The 19,589-nt window shown below is 35.6% G+C and overlaps 1 protein-coding gene across 1 annotated transcript in view; it reads right to left on the reverse strand.

Moving 5' to 3' along the window:
- The window catches only part of LOC138698941 (neuroendocrine convertase 1-like), a 435,125-nt gene that overhangs the window by 249,897 nt on the left and 165,639 nt on the right, over positions 1–19,589 (reverse strand). Inside the window, exon 6 of the mRNA XM_069825139.1 lies at positions 12,313–12,459. Within this exon, the coding sequence (XP_069681240.1) occupies positions 12,313–12,459 (147 nt within the window). The remainder of the gene's footprint in view (positions 1–12,312; positions 12,460–19,589) is intronic.

Here is a 19,589-nt window from a genome sequence, read left to right on the forward strand (position 1 = left end):
GAAATTTAATTTTGAATAGTATGGATAAAAGCTCAACTTACACGGAAGTACCTTAGAGTTAACCATTGCAAGTATATTTTCTTTTCATTTTGAGATTAGTCCACCACTGGCATGTAAAAGTCGCTCTTTTTTAAGAGGTACATTGTGTATGTCTACCCATTCATAAATAAGCTGTGTTGTAACTTGTAAAATTCTTGTTACTTCAGAGGTACATACAAACAAGTGCTATTACAGCCTATTGCAATCTGACCGTGTATCATTTTCATAGTTAGACATTGTTCACAAATTCCACATACAATGTTGTACTTCGGGAATTGAAGTTGAAACAGGCGTTCAGGATTCGAGTAAGAGATGGAACTAGAACTGGAAGAAGCTTTAGAACTCTGCAGTAACTCTTTTAATGTTGATAATCAAACCCTTCATGTGTGAATACATTCTTTTTGAGCACATTGAGTATAACAGATATGTTTGTGAAATTTGCCCTGGATAAGAAACTAAGTGGTGGATATGTTGCACCTGATGGGCGTGGACATCTTACACCACTCAATAAGATATCCGATGATATACGTACGTTTTTTAGTTGGTTATTTAACGACGCTGTACCAACTACGAGGTTATTTAGCGTCTATGAGATTGATGATAGCGAGATGAGTCCGAGGATTCGCCATAGATTAAGTGACATTCACCTTACGGTTGGGGAAAACCTCAGAAAAAACCCAATCAGGGAATCAGCCCAAGCGGGGATCGAACCCGCGCCTGAACGAAAATTCAGGCCGGCAGGTAAACGCCTTAACCGAATGAGCCTCGCCGGTGGCTTATACGTACGTGGGAAGATTATAGAACATATTGCATCCTCTCCAACGAATGGAAGCCATTACATCTGCGAACGCACATCAAAAGTCTATCTAGGGAATGAACTGAACATATAACAAAATATAGCTACAGTTTCTGTGTGGAAAAATCTAAGGAAAATGGTGTTTCAGATAATTGTTTGTAAATAAATGGCTATATGAAGATTATTTTGACAAAGAATTTAAGTTCTACAATTTGGAATTTCTCGTTAGAGATCTTTCCTGCTCCACTCCAAATTGTAGAATCTGATACACCTCCAAATATGTTATTTCTTTGTCTTTTGATTTACGTGTTTTTACTTTGCTTTGCAAAAGAATTTAACTTGTTCAAACAACCTGCAAACGATTCTTGTGATAATTGTTATGAATTAACAATAAAACTGAAGGAGGCAGACAATGAACAAGATAAGCAACAAGTAAGAGCAGATTATGACAAACATTTTGATTAAGCCACATTGCGCTACGGAGAAATGTCGATGGACAAAATCATCCGGGCTAGAAAACAGTGCGTTAAAGAAAACTGTTGTGGTAGATTTTCAAAAATGTTTACCAATACCATATCTAACTAATAGCCTGTCTTTCTACCTGAGAAAACTTGGATTTCTAATCTCACGGTCCAGGATGCCATCAATAAAAAACCACATGTGTAATGTGGAATGAAACAGCTGAGATCGACGAGCTTGTGAGGTATCCTCTGTGTTGAATAAATGGGTCTCAATAAATTTAGATCATACTGAAGTGGAAGAATTGACGGCTTGGAGTGATAATTGCGCTTATCAAAATAGGAATTCTCCTATAATGGCTTTCTATTTCTAACTTCTCACAAACTCGACAAAGTAGAAGACAATTCATCATAAGTACTTCTTAAGGGGACATACCGACGTTGGCCATTCCATCATCGAGCGTTCAAAGAAACATCTAAAATTAATGCAGACAGTAATACCATTGGACAGGTAGCAGTTCGTTCGTTCATCTGTAGTCAGTACGGATTTGAATGACTTCAAAAACTTCAAGCTCTTATTCAGTACTCCAGATTCGCCACTGGTAAATAAAAAGAACAACAACATTGGAGAAGATTTCAAAATATCAGTAGTAGTGACATTTATATGCTGGAGGATGAACATAGTGATGTACATCTGACTTACTGAACCGATTTCCAATCAGAAGACTTCAAAGTTTTTGAAATGAAAAGGAACAATAGAAGATCCCTCTGGCCCTATGACATTCCTCCTAGAGATACTCCAAGACCCATAAGTCTGAATAAGTACAAGTTCTATAAGAAACCAGTGAAGCAGGTGCGTTCCCAGTTGATGACGATGATGACAGTGACTACATAGAACAATATCAGTTTTGGTTGTTATATTATTTTTGGTTTTCTGTTACATTACTATGCGCGATATGGTGTTCTGATAGTGTTAACCGTACATGCAAGTCTAACATTGTTTCTATGTATTCATATTAACATTAGTGTGTTAAAAATTAAAATATGAAAATGTTATGTATTAACAATATTAGTTATGCTATTTTGTAAAATATCGTTTCACATTGTTTCCTTCAATATTCTTGTTCGCATGACGAAGAACTAAACACACTATGATATCTTATTTTTTCTCTACTGTAAAATTATGATTTTGTGATTTGTAATCGTTTACCACTGAGGTACAGATACAGTATATATTTCGTATAAAATCCTTAACCCTATACAATAATCATATTGTTAGGCAGTCGACGACATTATAATGTGGGTTACTCTTATTTGTTTTGCATGAAATTCAAAATTTTCTTCCTATTTTAAATACTTAAACTGAGATCTATTAAGAAAGTTCATTTAGGGAGATGACTGGTGAAATGTTGGTGATTTTCAGTCAAAAATCGCATTTTCGTTTTCTTTTAAAAATGAATCAGCAATCTCTTATTTATAAGTTGAGCAAGTTTCAGTGCTTTGCGGCGCTCGAAAGCATACAAATTACGCAATATATAAATGGCTGCACTCTTAAACTTCAATTCCATGCAAATTTAACAAGCTATTTTCACATAATTTTTTTCAGCACATTTCGTCAGATTCGAAGTGTAAAGGCTCTTACAATTTTAATGATAGGAACATTAAATTTTTACTGAATGTTCTACATACTGTGGTTAACGTAATAGCGATTGGGTTTTATGATTAAATGAATAGGCCTACTTTTTAAAATAGAAAATGAAATATTTATAGTGTAAATAGAAAATTTCTATTTTTATGTATGCAGTGGTGGCCTTTACAGTAAAGCTATAGAAGACAAATGCGTGATGTTTTTCTAAATATGCCACTGGTATTGGAATAAAAATTTCAAGCATTTTACTGAAAAATTGAGCGACACATTTCATTTTGAAGTATACAATTTTTTTTAAATATTTTTTGTTAATTAGTGTAAAACTAATTGACTCACAGAAATAAAACTCGATCACATCATTATCTGTAATTTACTTACTTACGACTTTTAAGAAACTCGGAGGTTCATTACCACCCTCACACAAGCCCGCCATCTGTCCCTATCGTGAGCAAGATTAATCCAGTCTCTACAATCATATTGCACCTCCTTCAAATCCACTTATTTGGGGTCGATTTTTACGGTGATTGTTTTTTAGCCCTTCGCCCAACTCCCAAACTGGAGGACTACCCCTCATCGACTGTCCGCAACTGCTTAAACCGTGATTATGTGTACAAAAAATCAACGACGTGTCTTACAAATGTAGAAAATAAATATTTCACCCATCATCCGGTTGTTAAGGGAACCCGTATGTTAAAATTGACCAAAATATGCATTTTTAGATTTTTACTTAATATTATTCCTTATTCAATTCTGAACAGATTGATATATACATTATTAGCGGTAGGAGCTTTTTGAATGTCTTTTTATGACTTTAAATGGCTGAGTGTGCGTGGGTATTTAAATGCATGCTAGCGTCACGCCCACTTCTGTAGTTCGTTCGACTGCAGGCTGTTTCTATCATTATTTTCTCCTTGAATTCATGTAAGAAGAAGAAGAAAACATGTACAAGACGAAAATTGTGTTGGCTACTCTGTTCTAGCACAGAGTAGCCAACAGTGCTTTGCTTGTTACAGTTGTGAGAGTGAATTAGCACGTGGCTTTGTTTATTGTGATTTTGTGGTGTTGTGAATATAGTTCATAGTGCTCTTATTGTGTAAATATGCCTAGAAGAAAGAGTTTTAATAAAGGGAAAAAACGTAAGTTCCGTGGCAATCAATATACAAATACAAACAGTGTTAGTTGTACCCCCAGCATTGAGGTTAGGGCAGAGAAAAACAATGAGCCTACACCTAGCTCATCCAAGAAAAAACTTGTTTATTTGGAGAATGAGAATATAACAGGTACTGAAGGTCAAAATGTGTCATCATCTAGTAATAATGATATTATTATAGATTTAGGTATACTATCTGACTTCATAAAACAGCATGTGAAATGCAAATACTGCAATAGTGAAGACTGTGTGGAAATGTTTGAAAACATTAGTTCCAGGAAGGGATTGGCAACAAAAATAAATTTACATTGCAGTAATTGTGAAAGTGTAAAGTCCACAATGACATCTGCAATGAACAGAAATAGGCTGTACAATGTAAATACAAGACTTGTGTATGGTATGCGAAGCATTGGTAAGGGATAGACACGCTGCACAAACATTTTGTGCTATTATGAATCTACCTCCTCCACCTGCTAGGTTTGACAGAGAAGTTTTCTTTATAAATGAATCCCTCTCTGAAATTGCAGAAGCCTCAATGAGAAAAGCTGCAATGGAAACTGTGGAGTTGAATGGTAACAACAGAGACATATGTGGGGCTTTCGATGGCAGTTGGCAAAAGCGGGGGCATACGTCACTAAATGGTGTTGTCACTGCAACATCATTACTCACGGGCAAGGTGTTGGCAGTGGAAATATTGACTAAATATTGTCAGACATGTTCACAGGGAAAGGGAACTGTACATAAATGTACAAAAAACTATAAAGGTTATAGTGGAGGAATGGAGGTGCAAGGTGCAGTGAACATTTTTAGGCAGTCTGAGGATTCTCTGAATATTCGGTATGTGCAATATCTTGGTGATGGTGACAGCAAGGGTTTCAAAAAGGTACAAGAAGACAAACCCTATGGGGAGGGGGTAGAAATTGAAAAACTTGAATGCATAGGCCACGTTCACAAGAGGATGGGAGCACGACTGGGAAGACTCAAGAAGGAGCTAAAGGGGATAAAACTGGATGATGGCAAGACACTTGCTGGAGCGGGTCGTTTGACCAATACAGAAATTGATCTCTTTCAGACCTACTATGGCTTAGCCATTAGAAGGAACACAGGGAATGTGGAAGAAATGAGGAAGAGTGTATGGGCTACATACTTCCATAAAATTTCAACCAACGAGAAACCATACCATCAACTCTGTCCCAAAGGTCTGGATTCGTGGTGCGGTTATAATAAGGCACAAGCTCAAAATAAAGTATATGATCACAGACATTCCCTACCAGAAGCTGTCATGTTGAAGGTAAAGCCAATATTCAGAGATCTTGCTGACAAGAAGCTGTTAGAGAAATGTACACACGGCTGCACCCAAAACCCCAATGAAAGTTTCAACAACTGCATATGGGAAAGATTGCCAAAGACAGTGTTTGTGGGCCTGAATGTCCTCAAGACTGGTGTCCTGGATGCTGTTATCACTTTCAATGATGGCAGTAGCAGCAGAAAGAAAGTTCTGGAGTTGATGGGCATAAAACCAGGATTGAATATGGAACGTGCGCTATGTGCCATCGATGTCCGAAGAGTAAAAGAAGCTGAGAAAGCGATGCAAACCCAGTCAAAAGAGCATAGGACTGCAAAGAGGAACCAGAAAAGAAGACGAGAAGAGGAAGAAAAGGAGAAGGAAGATGATTACAATCCAGGGATGCATTGAAACTACAGTAATTGTAAGTTTGAACTTTATCCACTGTTTTCTCAAAACTACATTTTTTATATTTTAGGTACACTTTTCTAAAAAACTATTGCAGCTATCAGTCTGAAATTTGGAACAGTGCTTTATTATTGTATTAGTAACTGTTTGCTACCACAATTACTGTTCTAACATTATTAGTTCCATTACCAGTCACACAGGATTGATTGTTTTTCTATGTAAATTAATTATAAAAAAATGAAATTGATTTAAATAATGTTAGAAATAAGTCAGCATTCTAGCAGAGGTAGTAAATTATAGCCAAAAGCATTATTACTAGGCCTCCAAAGTTTCAAGTCTCTAGGCTTAATACATTCTTTGAAAAGTGTACCTATCAAATTGATTATGTATAATTAATTAGCATAATTTACATCTGAATTATTCCAAAACTACTATGTCGATTTATATGCAATTATAAATTATGTTTTCTCCTACCTTTAAGAACGAGTGTTCAAAATTTTATCTCATTATATGCAAAAACAGCCTAGTTACTTAAAAATATGTAAATGCATGAAAATCTAAAATTTTAACATACGGGTTCCCTTAACTGTAAATAGAAAATACTGTATTGTGATACTACAAAAATTACTTCAAGATTTTTATGTAAATGCACAATTTCTATGTTTATGATATATATAAACGAATTTTGTCACACAGTCTGTGCAGCTGTTTTCTCTTAACTGTTGGTCGGATGTTGTTTATACTCAGTATGCAAAATTAATTTATTTAGGAATAATAAGTTTGAAATAATATATTTAGTGAAAAGTTAATAGGCCTTAATTTTGAACAACGCAGAAAATCCATTCAATCGAAATGAAATCAAGAAAATTGTCTTCGTGGTTGTTTATAACGCAGTGAATAAACTACTACAGAGCTATTCTTACTCTTCGTTGCAATTTGTTTTATCTCATCCGATCAGATAACAGTACAGATCATTAAATTATCCATTCTCATATAATTATTTGCCTTTAATTGTAAGGTTTCTTCTACACTCTTGAATGACTTTGCATAGCAGAAATATCTTTCAAAAATTTCAGTTTAGACTACTGTAAATGTATATAAAAAAGGAATATACTTCGATTCTTAAGCTTTTAATATTGCTACAAAGATGTTTAATATACGACACATAATATGTAAAAGGAATTAACTCTAGACGTGTGTAGGCTATTTAGACAAAGATTATCTCGTGTTACAGATCATTATTGTCAATGTATACGTTGCGCGCAGCTTGCTGCGCATGCATGTGTGTTTTTTTAAATATAACTCGGTATAACGCGTTTTTGTTTGGATTTAATTCTGTTATTTTATGTACGCTACAATATACGTAAATGACTTATTTTAGTTATATTTTAAAGAGAAGACATTTCCGCTAACAAGACATCTATATATTTAATGGTACTCGTATTTTCTATACTCCGAACGCCCTTCAATAGCCTATCATTATTCCTGGAGAAAACTGATATTTTTTCCTTGGGTACACTTTTGAGCATAAATGTGAATGTTTCTCTTTTTCATGATGACCGTGTTTGTTTACGTTGTCTTAATCTAACGTCTTGCATCATATTGACAATTTGTTCATGTCTAATGTTCAAAATTCTCAAAGAATAAGAAAGGAACGTGTCAGATTTGTCAAGGCCTCTAGTGGGATATGGTTGACATTGCTACATTTTGCCAGTCTCCTTCAGGCCGGTGGAGAGGAAGGACGTATTTTTCGCAACGGAGAAAAGGTTGGAACAATGGGCTGTGAGTTGGAGTTGTACCGGGCAAGGATAGGCGGCTGGGCGGCCAGGTCAAGGATGCAGCGGAGTGTGAAAGGGACAGCTTTGGCAGGTCTGGCTGAGTGTCTCTTCTTTCACATAGCGATCGCGATACTACTAATTATTGGTGGTATCGAACTGAATCCAGGACCTGCAAGCGACAACGAGGCTACCAATATCAAATGTGGAAGCTGCAGAAAGAACCTACGAGTAGGCGTGCTGTGCAACCAGTGCGAGAAGTGGTTCCATCTGACTTGTCAGAAGATCAATAGGGAACAGATAGTAGAAGAAACGTGGCTGTGCAAGGACTGCGGGAATGAGGCAGGCAACAGGGAGCTCATCGGTCTTCGGAACGAGGTGAAGAAGCCACGGGAGAAGCTAGAGACGGCGGAGCAACGGATCAAGTTTCTGGAGGACGAGAATAAGTTGTTGCGACGGGAAAAGGAAAATGGCGAAGAGAGGGAGGAGAAGAAGAAGCATGGTGCGGCAAGTGTTATCATCGGAGACTCCATCATTCGACACGTAGGGAATCTACAACCGGAGCTGGCGACAGAGTGTTACCCTGGGATTAGAGTGAAAGGGATGAAAAGCGTGATCGAGAATCAGGAACGAGGGGACCCGAAAAACATCGTCCTTCACGTAGGAACAAACGATTTGCGAAGAGGTGTTGATTATATCATGGCAGATGTATATGACTTGGTGATGGAAACGAAGAAGAAATATCCGGCAGCTGGGATTGTCATCAGTGGAATCGTCAGACGGAGGGATGTGAACTGGAGAAAAGTGGGTCGTGTGAATAAAGCTTTCGAGTGGGTAGCGGAGTGTCTTGGTGAGCGTTTCGTCGATCCAAATTCCTGGATAGACGACAGATGCTTCTGAAGAGACGGAATCCACCTAAATCGGAGGGGAGCTGCAGACATGGGATCCCTCTTGGCGCGGGTAGTTACTACAACATGGCGCTGCGGGATCGAGGATCCAACAGCGGGCAGCGGCACCGAAGGAACATCAGTGGACGGCGGGGGCGTGGTACTACCGGCGGTCAGCGGGGGTGAGAGTCTACCAGCGGGCGGAGGGGTCGAGGGACTACCAGCAGGCGGTGCGGTCGAAGACCTATCCGCGGGCGGCGTAGACCAGCAGTGACGGCGAGGTGTCACGGGGATTCAGAATGTTCAAGTGAGGACAGGCCTACTAAGACTACTGCAGGTTAATTGCCGAAGTATTAGAAATAAACTTATTCCGTTTTGGAACTTGGTCGATGTTTATAATCCAGATGTAATAATTGGGACGGAATCATGGCTTAGGAAAGACATAAATGACTCGGAAATTTTTAGGTCAGATTATAGAGTCTTCAGAAAGGATAGAAGTGAAAAGGGAGGGGGAGTTTTCGTTTGTACTAAGATAGAAATAAGTAGCAATCATCTGTGGATACATGAGGAAGTTGAAATATTGAATGTTCACATAAGAAATGGGCGGGAAACCTTAGATGTAATAGCATGTTACGGACCACCCAGTGAATTAAACAATTTAACTTTGCACAAACTAAATGAATATCTTAATACAGTATCAGAAGACCGAAACGTAGTAATTGCTGGGGATCTAAACCTCACGAAAATTAACTGGAACGGGATTTCAGGTACAAATTTAGATGCACAGACCCTTGTTAATGAATTGATCTGGCGTAAAGATTTCACGCAGGTAGTAAATGGTCCGACGCGTGACAATGCCCTCTTAGATGTTTACCTACTAAGACCTGTCTCTCTCTATGTCAACTCTGAAAGTCTTCATAAAATAAGTGATCACAATAGCGTCTTATTAGAAATCTTCTGGGAAAACACAGTAAATCCGAGGTCAAGTCCATTGTCTGTCTGGAATTTTAACAAAACCGATGTCCATGAATTACAAACGTTTCTACGACAAAAGCATGATGACTTTCTAAGGACTGAAGGAAATATGGAAAATGTGTGGCATAAATTTAAGAGTATAATTTTCGAGGCATTAGTAAAATGTGTACCTTCTAAAATAATTAAGAAAAATCCGGACCCAGAATATTACACTAATTATATTCGCTACTTAAAGAAAAAGAAAAGGCGCGCATTTAGCAAACGTAAACGAAGCCATGAGCATTGGGAAAAATATGTCGAATTAATTAAGAAATTTGAGTGTGAAAAAAGGTTAGCTCAGGAAAATTTTCTAAAAATTATTTTAAAAGAAGATGAAAGTAACAATTGGAGACAGTTTTATAATTATATACGCAGGAGAAAAGGAAAAAAAAAAATTAAGGAGTAGTGCTTTTACGAAATCAGAACGGAGAAAGTATAACTGATGACAAAGAAAAGGCCGACTTATTAAATTCCTATTTCATTTCGGTTTTCAATAATAAAATAATAATAATAATAATAATAATAATAATAAATATAATAATCTCGCTGATAAGAGTGGTTGTGTCACAGACCGTGAATGTGAACCAAATTCGACTTTCAAAATAACTTCCAAAGGGGTTAGAGAGAGAATAACGAAATTAAAAATCGGAAGTCTCGTGGACCAGATAGTATTGCTACAGAGATTCTTAAATTAGGTTCCGAGGCCATAATTCCATACTTAATGCGTATATTTCATGTTTCCATAAACAATGCAGCTATTCCATGTGACTGGAAATCAGCTGTAGTGGTACCCATACATAAAGGTGGAAATAAATTAGATGTCGGAAACTACAGACCGATTAGCCTTACATCTGTCGTATGTAAAGTCATGGAGCATTTGATATCGGATTATATTCGTCATGTTCTAAATGCGAAAGACTGGTTTTACAACTGTCAGCATGGTTTTAGGGAAGGCTTCTAATGTGATAGTCAAATTACGTCGCTGGTTCAGGATCTAGCTGAAGAGGTAGATGGAGGCGGAAGAATCGATGCAGTTGTGATTGATTTTTCGAAAGCATTTGATTTGGTGCCGACATATTAATAGATAAGTTAAGTAGGCTAGGAATAGATAAAAGAGTGGTGCTATGGATCCAAGAATTTTTAAAAGGTGGAACCCAGAGAGTTAGAGTAGGTCATGAAATATCGGAAATTGGAAATATAAGTTCAGGGGTGCCACAGGGCAGTGTTCTGGGTCCATTACTCTTTATAATATACGTAAATGACCTATGCCAGAATATTACATCAAATGTGAGGCTATTTGCAGACGACTGCATTATCTATAGAAAGATTAGAAATAATTCAGATGTAGATGCTATTCAAACAGACTTGAATAAAATTTATAACTGGGCGTTAAAGCATAGGATGAAAATAAATGGTTCTAAAAGTAAATCTATAACATTTTGTAAAACCCGAGAGGAAACTAGTCTTAATTACGAATTCAGTGGTGTTGTAATTCCGCAAGAACGATGTTGTAAATACCTAGGAGTGTATTTAAACTCCAAACTTTCTTCGGGAGATCATGTTGATAATGTTACGGGTAAACCATGGAGGGCACTTCACTTTATTATGAGAATCTTGAGAAAGGCTAGCCCCAAATCGAGGGAAATAGCATATCTAACGTTAGTGCGACCGTTAATGGAATACGGAACTACGTGTTGGGATCCATATAGAATATAACAGATAAATTCCTTAGAAAGAATCCAGTATAGGGCAGCTAAATTTGTTAAAGGTAAAAGAGAAGATGGAAACGATACGATAAAAGAACTTAAATGGGAAACTTTGGAAAACAGACGTCGGAAAACTAGAATAACAGCATTGTATAGAGCACATCTAGGTCAGAAAGCATGGGTAGACATAACGGCTCGGTTAGAAAAGCCAACGTACTATGGTAGGAACGATCATGATTTTAAAATCAAATGTAGGACACAGAAAACGGATGTAGGTAAATTCTCATTTTTAAATAGAACTATAAATGATTGGAATGACCTACCTGCAGCGGTCTTTGAGGGCTGTCCTTCCTTAAGGAGATTCAAGAATAATTTAAAAAGTTGTGTATAAAGTGAAAATTAAAATGAAGGTGACATTTATTTATCTAGCCTGACGAGTTTACTTCCTTGGTTTGAATTGTAAATTATTTAAAAATAGCGTGTAAGAGGGTCTTAGACTAGAAATGTTTAGTTTAAATGTAGTTCTGTTTATAAGTATGCATAAGGATGTAATTATTTGACTTATTTGAACTGTTGTATCAGTGAAGCGAGGTGAGTCAGTGAAGTTATGGTTTTACAGTGCAGTGAACAGTTCCGATCAGTGATAATTTATAGCGTCAATGAAATGTGTTCTATAGTGTCAGTGAAATGTGTTACAGAGTGTCAGTGAAATGTGTGCTAAAGTGTCAGTGAAATGCGTCATAGTGCCACTACAGGGAATGAGATGAGAGTAAAGTGAAAGACTATTGAAACTTATGTAGGACCTATACATAATTATGTAGGTTGTATTGTAAAATTAGGTATTTTATTTTATGTTTTATTATTATTGTGTTAAATTGTATTGTGTATTCTTATTGTATTGTGTATAAAATTGTATATGTGTTGTAAAATTGTATTGTGTATTGTAAATTTTATTGTGTATTGCTTATCATTTTATTGTGTATTGTTAATATTGTATATACCACTGCCACCGGGTGCTTACCCACTTGCAGTGTAAATACATACATACATACATACATACATACATACATACATACATACATACATACATACATACATACATACATACATACATACATACATTTTGCCTGTTAATTTAAGACTCACGTAGTTGTCCCGCAGGTCGTCGTGTGTGTATTCGATGCCGTCGTCCAGTACGACGACTCTCACCCCGCGCCCTGTAACGCCCATTCTGTAGCAGGGAAGCACGTGCAAGTCCAGCTTAGGAAGGTCCGGTCGAGTTCTTGTGTCTTGCTGCGTGAGGAAAGAAATATAAGTTTTATAAAACATGCATAGAGATAAGAGCAAGTGGAATAAATTACAACGTACTAAAGCTATGAAAATTTCTACAGATATTTCTTGAGCCATTACGGAAGAGAAATTAAATGGCCGGTTATGATATTATCGTCCATGTCTGTGTTACAGAGCAACATTTATTAAACAATACATGAGCAACGTATATCTCATAAGAGATGACGTACTTCTGAGATTGTAATATATAAACTGAAAGAACGAAGATACAAACATTTCATAGAAAAGACTTAAGAATCAAATAGAGGCACAACAAACATAAAACACACATCGAGGAAGGAGCAAGAAGAAGGGAGGAAGGGAAAGGAAAATAGAGAAAGATGAAATGGAAGAAGAGGCGTTCAATAATAATTATATTTCATATATAATTATTACCAGTATTACAATTTATATTATTCCAATTCACTAGTCTCTTCCTTAGTTCTTTTTCCAGAGGTCGCAGAAGATCCTCCTTTTTCTATTAAAAGCCTTCTTTGTCTTTATATCCTCCTTTTGACTTCCTGGCAGCAGCTCAAGTTACAGAGGCTAATAGTACACCTCAAGTATTTGAAGCCGTCCACTTGCTCCACTGCTTAATTTACTATTCGCATTTTTATCTTCTTTATTTTTCTACCTATGACCAAGATTTTCGTCTTGTTTCCAATTATCTTCATCCTGTACTGATCAAGGCTATCATTTAGCTTCATTAGTATATCCCTTAGTATAAACCATAATAGAATGTTCCTTAAGGGGTTAGGTACAGCTTACAGCAGTAAAATTTTGGAAATATTCAACTTTTTTTTCCCCTCTATTACTGTATCTTGTACAATAATGAAAATTAGTATGTGTATAACACCGTTCTTCTGCTATATGAAAAAGAAGTATTTTTACGATTAAAAAAAATGTATAATTTTTTTTTTTCCAAATTCAAAATGGTGGCAGTTCACTGTGTAGTGATGAAGCCTTTCCCTCATAACTCAAAAACTATGCAACATTCTGTGGTGAAATGTTTTGTGTGTATTTATGCATGTCATATCTACAATATGATGCAAAATTACTTCTCTACCTTTGATAGATTGTGTGATAAAAATAAATTCATTTTAAAAGTGGTCAAATATCAGTATTTTATTATAACACAAAATAAAGAAAACAAATTTATTAAGGAATGTAATTGTTAGAGCATGATATTGCAAACATGAGTTTCAGCAATAAAATAAAAGATGGAGAATATGAGAAAGTTAACAAGTTTATGAGTTTTGAGGGAAATGCTTCATCACTGCACCACTATTTTGAATTTAAAAAAAGTATATGTAATTTTTTTCATCGTAAAAATATTTTTTTTCATGTAGCAGGAGGACAGTGTTTTACATATACCAATTTTCATTATTGTACAAGACACAGTAATCGAGGAAAAAAAAAGTTGAATATTTCAAACAATTTTACTACTGTAAGCTATACCCAACCCCTCAAATTATTCATGAACATAAGAACGTTACTCCTTATCCTTCTAAGCAAACAGATCTGAGTTTCATGAAGTTGCATGAATTCATTTAAATTTGTATTCTGTGTGTAGCAGCCCTTCTTAAACAAATTAAATTAAGAATATTAATGACTTATACCAGTATTTGCGAGGTTAAAAGGTTTATGTGGATAAATTCTAAATAATTACTTTTAAGTTGGTACTGAAACAGATTTTACGACTGTTGATATTTTAATACCGAAAAAATCGTCACGATTCCGTTGTTGTAAGCTCAGTATGAGTGTAAGAAACTTAGAGAGAGAGAGAATTTTGAAGTTCAAGGATAATGAATGCAGACACTAATCAAATACCAAATTAGTCTGTCAATACTAGTCATGTGTTGAGAGAGAGAGAGAGAGAGAGAGAGAGAGTGTGTGTGTGTGCGTGTGCGCGTGCGCGTGCGTGCGTGCGTGCGCGTGTGTTTTTTTTTGTACTGTAATTTTTATAGCCGTATTATTTGTTTCGTATGATCTAATTGAATCCCAGGTGTCAGTGTAGGATATATTCTCTTAATAGCTTATTATCGCTCCTGTAGGTACTGTTTCCGCTGATGAAAGAGTGGCTTGGATATCTGGTTGCGTGTCACATGAGCCACATCCGCTGTATCATGTACTTCGTTGCAGTTCAAATGTCACACAAGCCAAACTATTCCAATTACAGAAGGCCGTTTTTAGAATTAAAGAAATACTTTAGTGATGTAGTGAAATGGTGCTGGAAGAGATTACTTTCAGGTTTCGGAATTAATTGTATTAAGCTCGGATATTGGAGTGGAAGGATTGCAGGAAACGTATAAAAATCCTCTTACGTAACGAAGAGACACTTCTCTTAACTTGAGTGAACATTTACATTTTCCTTTCTAAAGATAACAGTATGGAATTACGAAACTACACTGGTATATTTTCATCTGCAAAAGGTTTAAATTCCCTCTTTTGTGTATATCACTTAATCCTTAAACTGACAAAACATCCCATAGATAATAACATAACAGAAAATAAATTGATAGGAAAAAATTAATTTAAACAAAGTTACAGAATAAAATGAACTAATATATATATATATATATATATATATATATATATATGCTGATTTATTGAAATCATTTGTTCTCAAATAAATTTGACTATGGCGATCCAGAAATTAGAACAACAGTATTAAAGATAGGAAAACGTAAGTGGAATATGAAGAGATGACGAGATGAATAATAATAAAATAACAAAGCAAAAATATAAATGAGATGTTGAGCTACATATTCACTACGTAAGTGTTACTGTTACTATATAACAGTATCTGCATCAAAATTTTATTTATGTCCAAACTAAGAACTTTTAATGATTTCATCAAATCAAGGTTAAACTTTGAAAAAAATAACCGTAAACAGCTCATTGTAACAAGTAGCCAAAAAATGAAGGCATGGCTCTTATTTGGACATTACGTTAGTCGCTTTCTTTTCAGTCCATCGCGAGAAATAACAGTCAGAGATGTAGGCCTATAGTTCTTCCAATTCAAGGATTATCATATAGCTCTACTGAAGACTGAACGAAATAAGTTATTAATACACTTTTAAGTTAAGTAACATCTAAGAGGAATATGGGAGAAATAACTTATTTCCTATTATAATAAGCAATACAAAATTTATTTCGATTGGAATGATCACTGTTACTCTTGTTTTCCGTTGTAATTGTCGTTCTGATATTATTATTGTTATTATTATTATTGTTATTGTTGTTATTATTATTATTATCGTTATTGTTGTCATCCTAGTATTCATTTTCATTGTTCCTGCAGTATTATTGTTGTCGCATCCTTATCTTCATCGTTGTGTCTTCATCTCGTTGTTGTCGTCGCTGTCTTGCTGTTGTCGTCGTCTCGCTGTTGTCTCCGCCGTTTCGTTGTTGTCATCATCTCGTTTTGGTTGTCTCGTTTTTGTTGCCATCGTCTCGTTGTTTAGTTGTTATTACCGTCGTCTCTGTAATGTTGCCGTCGTCATCTCGTTGTTGCCGTCGTCGTCTCGTTGTTGCTGCCGCCGTCATCGTCGTCTCGCTGTTGTTGCTGCTCTCGTCTCGTTGTTGTTGCCATAATCGTCGCTGTCTCGTTATTGTTGTCGTCGTCTTCTTGTTCTCACTTCATAGTTGTCGTCGTTTCGTTGTTGTTGCCGTCATCGTTGTCTCTTAGCAGTTGTCGTTGGCATTGTCGTCTCCTCATAGTTGTTATCTCGCTGGTATCGTTGTAATCTCGTCTCGTCGTCGTCAGTATCTTTTAGAGTGAGAGCATATTCGCTCGCCTCTTGGTCTTTTTGTGTATGCCTGCCTTTCCTAACTATGCTCTGTAAATGCAAAACTCCACTGAAAGACTATCAGGCAACATGTATAAAATACTTATGATCTATCCACGTTTGATTTTGCTTTCGCCAATTGATTACATTCAACTCTGATTTGACATTTTTATTTCAGTATTTGCCTGAACCCGAGATATTTTTATTGTCTATGATCTCAATTTTATTTTCTTGTATTTTTTAAATACTCTTTCCATCAATATAAAGTTGCAAGTGCCATTTACATATAACACAATTAAAACTGCCTATTTGTCTTTTGTTGTTGTCCTATTTACTTAGGCCTACTACAGTATTTGCGAGTATATGAAAACTCTCTGTCACTGTATACAGTGAAGATAGGATTCTTGCTCTCGTAACTTTTAAAATTTGACATTAAATTTAATATAATATTAAAACATTAAATTTCGTCTTCCTTCAATCTTTTTCATATGTACAGTGTTATATTACAGAATTGACAAAAATGTTATCAGTTATTTTGAAATATCGCAAATCTCGGTTTAACACGTATAAATTTATTAACTATGCACAATCCATTCCGTCATTGTATACGTAACGATGAAGGCAAGTATGTAACCTATGGACAGCCAGAATATTGTCGAGTATGGTTCATATAAGTCTAAACATCTCAATCTTGAACTTGCTTAAGTCTCGAAAGAGATATGAAAACCTCGAAAATGAAAAATGTTATAGGCCCGATTCGTAATTTTCTTTTAATCAGCTACATTAACCTGAAGTGCATTAAAACTTAACAAACAAACAAACACTCGATATATCTTAGAATCTGCCTCAGATTAGACGTTCAATACGTAAGATCAATAGAGGGGATTTATAACAAGACATCACATTGGTAACGAACAAGCAAACATGCCGATTTGGGATTCCAACCCTTGACTGTAGCCTCCTCCTCTTCACATTGGAGAACAATTTGGCCTACGGAACTAACAATATTATATCATTCCAGATTTTACGTAAACTATTCCTCTTTCTCTTTGTTGTGGGTTTTTATTGAGAAACTGTACTCCAGAGCCAGCTCAAACGTTTTCTATATATCAAATAGTGCCATTTCTAAGCTACGCTACAATTTACATATCGTCATTCATTTTATGAAACCTCCTATGTGACTTTACAGAAAATATTTTTTCAGGATGAAAAAAAAAATTAAAAATCAATAGACCTACTCTTATCCTCGATGATATCATTTATGTTCATCATATTCAACAACATTTTATATCGAATTACTTCATATTCTTATGTAGGTCCATTGATTTTAAAATAATTTTTTCTTCCTTCGGAAAAATTATTTTCTGTAAAGTCACTTAGGAGGATTAAAAAAAATCAACAACGATGCATTTTATTATTGCAACTGTAGACCTACTCATCAATGCCACAGTAAATGTTAGAAATTATCTCTGTTTAAATATAGGCATAACTGGTACCGTCCTACCGATGATGATAATAATAATAATAATAATAATAATAATAATAATAATAATAACAATAATAATAATCAGTGCTGTCATGGAGGCCATACGGGGCCATACATCGTATGTGAACCTACAGTGTTTTTAATTAATCATATGAGGAAAACAACATTTTGTCTGTACGGATCCACACGGCATACGGCAGTATCATGTATATTCGTGAACTTGAGTTACAAATTGGCGTATAAACTGTTGCGTGGAAAACTTTGTGCTTATCAATGAACGTTGAACAACTAATAATGAAGTCTGTATCCTATGTCAAAGAAAGTAAAATAACGAATAAAGTTGTGAATTGGAATTATTATACAAATTTAATTATTATAATTTGATATTACGTATCTTTGTTCAAACTTACGCACACTGTTTATAATGGATTGAAGACATCCGATCAACCGATCAAAATTTTTAGTCGATCGACAACCAAATATACTAATTTGTGTAGCTTGATATGTTTTACAAAACCAGCCAAAGATATCTAGAAAAATAAATAAAACGCGATAATGTACCACATAATGTTGCCAACGACAGTTTACGAAAATTCGCTAAGGAACAGATAAATTCACCATATTTTTACCACTATCAATAGATATAATTACATTTCATCCTAAAATGGATTATACACAGTGGAAGTGAAATAACCTTGCAGATTGACAGGAACGATAGGGTACACTGAAATGAATAGAAAATCTATATTACGTATTGCGATTAAGTGCACGGTTAATTAAAGAATTAAGTTTGATGTTTCAGCAGTCCGACAACATCGCCGCGAACACACGCTTTTCGTGATTCAAATGTAAGAGGTCAACGACCCTTTTAACTCCGTGTGTCTCGCTAGATGAGCTGGTGCTGTGTTGCAACCAACTAGCAGCGTGCAATTTCTTGAATTTGGAGGTTTTAAAATTAAAGGTACACAAAACCGTCCACAATATTGAAATACGCCGCAGAGATAAATTATTCTTTATTAGCTTTCCTATTGATACGGAAAAAATCACGATCCTACTCGAAAAAGTTATCGAATAAGAGGTTGTTAAACATTTGAAAAAAAAAAAAAACATTTCTTTCTGAAAAAACCACTAACTTTCCACGAATATGATATAATTTTTTGTTACATACAACATGAGCTATTCGCTCTGAAAATCTAAACGGCTACTTCACTTCTACCCTGTATAAGTTCACTGAACGAGATTTCAACAACATAAAATATATAATAACGCCAAAAAAACGTTTAAAAGCCAATATTGGCGAAGGTGGTGTTTCGTCGTGAAATTTATCGATTATATCAATGCGTTGATCGGTTTACGATTTAAATGACCACAGGAACTGCAAAATTCAACGGATTCAGCATTGTTCAATATGGCTCATTTAAAGGTTCCTGGTTCAGAATAAGATTGCAGTTTTGTCAGAAGTACGGAAGGAAAAGAATATCTGCAAACTGTAAACTTTGAAATCATATGACTATCTGCTATTGCATGGAACTGACATCAGTAATCACATCAGGTTGGTCATTTCCCATGTTATGAAATGGCAACTTATAAAAAAGAAAAAAAGCACCCACTTTTTGGTGACGACCGCTAGATGCAAGTACTGCTGCAAGCTATTGCTCCATGCAATTTCATCAGGGTTATAACGTGATTTCTTTTGCACTCGCTAGATGGCAGCATAGTGAAATTGATAAAAGTTGTCCTCAAAGTCCATTAGACTGTTATGTGTAATCAGAGCTGACACCCAGAACCCAGCCAATGCAAAACAAAACAAAACAAAG

Source organism: Periplaneta americana, chromosome 4 (assembly GCF_040183065.1).
Source record: "Periplaneta americana isolate PAMFEO1 chromosome 4, P.americana_PAMFEO1_priV1, whole genome shotgun sequence".
In the NCBI taxonomy this organism is placed as follows: domain Eukaryota; kingdom Metazoa; phylum Arthropoda; class Insecta; order Blattodea; family Blattidae; genus Periplaneta; species Periplaneta americana.